The sequence below is a fragment of the Brassica oleracea genome, chromosome C6 (assembly GCF_000695525.1).
Source record: "Brassica oleracea var. oleracea cultivar TO1000 chromosome C6, BOL, whole genome shotgun sequence".
Lineage (NCBI taxonomy): Eukaryota > Viridiplantae > Streptophyta > Magnoliopsida > Brassicales > Brassicaceae > Brassica > Brassica oleracea.
Window position 1 is genome coordinate 36,901,621 of NC_027753.1, and position 2,281 is coordinate 36,903,901.

General features: G+C 35.8%; 1 protein-coding gene across 1 annotated transcript; it reads left to right on the forward strand.

The window, feature by feature from the left end:
• The first annotated feature begins 742 nt into the window (after positions 1 to 742).
• On the forward strand, positions 743 to 1,998 carry LOC106298441 (cytosolic sulfotransferase 18-like). Its single transcript, XM_013734566.1, has one exon. It carries the CDS (start codon positions 877 to 879, stop codon positions 1,909 to 1,911), a length of 1,035 nt encoding a protein of 344 aa, XP_013590020.1. The 5' UTR covers positions 743 to 876; the 3' UTR covers positions 1,912 to 1,998.
• Positions 1,999 to 2,281: the final 283 nt, after the last annotated feature.

Below are 2,281 nucleotides of genomic sequence, written 5' to 3' on the forward strand. Positions count from 1 at the left end.
TTTTGATTGATTGATAATTTTAATTTATTTTAATTAAATTATAAAAAGGTATTCTTATAACCAATTAAAACAATTTTCCAAATGATCCAAATAGTATCAGACATAATGATTTATAAAAACTAACTGAAAAAATAATTATCATTCAAAATCCATAAGATTATAATTTTTTTTCATATATAAAGAAGAAAAACGATGTTAACCTGAATAAAAAATATTTTTTGTTTCATGAGAAATTTCATATGTTTACACTTAACTTTATAGTTTCAAATAAAATTAACATTTAATTTTGAATAATAAAAATTGTATTTAGTTTTATGAAAATATAATATATTATTTTTTTATAAAAGATTTGTACCTGCAAAATTGCGGGCCACCACCTAGTTTTAATTAATAGTAAAGAAAATGTACTAAATGGTAGCAGATTCACGTGGGAAATATACTGCAATATATTCCATTGCTAATTTATGCATTAGCTTACTGCAATCACATGGTTTAGTATTATTAGGGAATAATAATATTTAATAATAAATAATATTGATTTAATTTATTTGTAAATAAAAGAGTTTAGTTGAAGAGTAGTTTATACTTTATAGAGAAATCTACTTATTAAAAGCGTTGTGTCATCAAATCAATATCCTGCGAATCACAGACTAACACGTGGATAGAAACAGCTTGATTAGGGTAGGTAAGGACATCATTACAACAGCTACGGATTCTAAACTGATCCTATCTTTTTTCTTTATTTTTTATTACTGAGATAGCCTATGAGAAACTACCTAATACCTATCGACGACACGCGCTTATTGAACTCGACTCCCGTCTCACAGTACGCAACACAAGTCCTCAAAATCGTATAGCTTCTGTGCTCTGTCTCCAATGGAATCAGAACCCCTAACCGACCCGACAGGACCAAACCAGGACGAGACCAAGACCGAGCCGTCAGAATTCAAGAAGAATCAAGAACGGTACAAAGCTCTAATCTCCACGTTTACTCACGAGAAAGGCTGGAGACCAAAACAACCCTATATCGAGTACGGTGGTCATTGGTGGATACAAGCTCTCCTCGAAGGCTGCCTTCACGCGCAAGAGTTCTTTCAAGCAAGACCCAACGACATCTTCGTCTGTAGCTACCCAAAGACAGGTACCACCTGGCTCAAAGCTCTCACTTTCGCCATAGCCAATAGATCTCGCTTCGATGATTCCTCGAACCCTCTCCTAAAACGCAACCCTCACGAGTTCGTTCCTTACATCGAGATCGACTTCCCTTTCTTCCCTCAACTCGATGTTCTCAACAACAAAAGCAACACTCTGTTTTCAACTCATATCCCACACGAGTTGTTACCGGATTCGGTTGTGAGATCGGGTTGTAACTTGGTTTACATCTGGAGAGATCCAAAGGACACTTTCATCTCTTTATGGACATTCCTCCACAAATCAAGGTCACCGTTTGGTCCTGTAAACAGCCTCGAGGAGTCTTTTGATATGTTCTGTCGAGGTCTGTCTTGGTACGGTCCTTATCTTGATCATGTCTTGGGGTATTGGAGAGCTTACCAAGAGAATCCTGATAAGATTCTGTTCCTCAAGTATGAGTTTATGAGAGCTGATCCTTTGCCTTATGTGAAGAAGCTAGCTGAGTTCATGGGGTTTGGATTCACGGAAGAGGAAGAGCAGAAAGGTGTTGCTGAGAATGTTGTGAATCTTTGCAGCTTCGAGACGCTGAAGAATCTTGAAGCTAACAAAGGAGAGAAAGAGAGGGAAGATCGTGCTGCTGTTTACGTGAATAGCGCTTTTTTCAGGAAAGGTAAGGTTGGAGATTGGTCGAACTATCTGACTCCAGAGATGGTTGCTCGTATTGATGGGATAATGGATGAGAAGTTCAAGGATACAGGTTTGCTTGAACATGGTCAATGACCGGTTCTTGATCTTTATGCTCCATCTCTCTGTTCGATTCTATAATGTAATAAATATTGATTCCGTTATAAAATAACTTATAATTTATAGTATCGTGAAATTTAAATAAGAGTAGAATTTAATACCCGTAGGAAGCAAATAACACTAGTATAAGGGAGAGAGTTTATTATAAGAAGGAAGAAGAAAATGTAATGATTCTTTGATGAATTACTCTTGTTCTTGTTTTTGGTGTACAAAAGAGTGAGATGAGTGATGGTATTTATAGTGAACAACAATACATAAAATAACAAAGATAGTGCTTAATTTGGTAAATGAGTGGGTGATCATAGTGTTTGATGAGTAGATGATCATAGTGCTTGAGTTGGTAAAG

Coding starts and splice junctions, on each gene's coding strand:
- LOC106298441 (XM_013734566.1), top strand. CDS start 877: ATGGAATCAGAACCCCTAACCGACCCGACAGGACCAAACCAGGACGAG.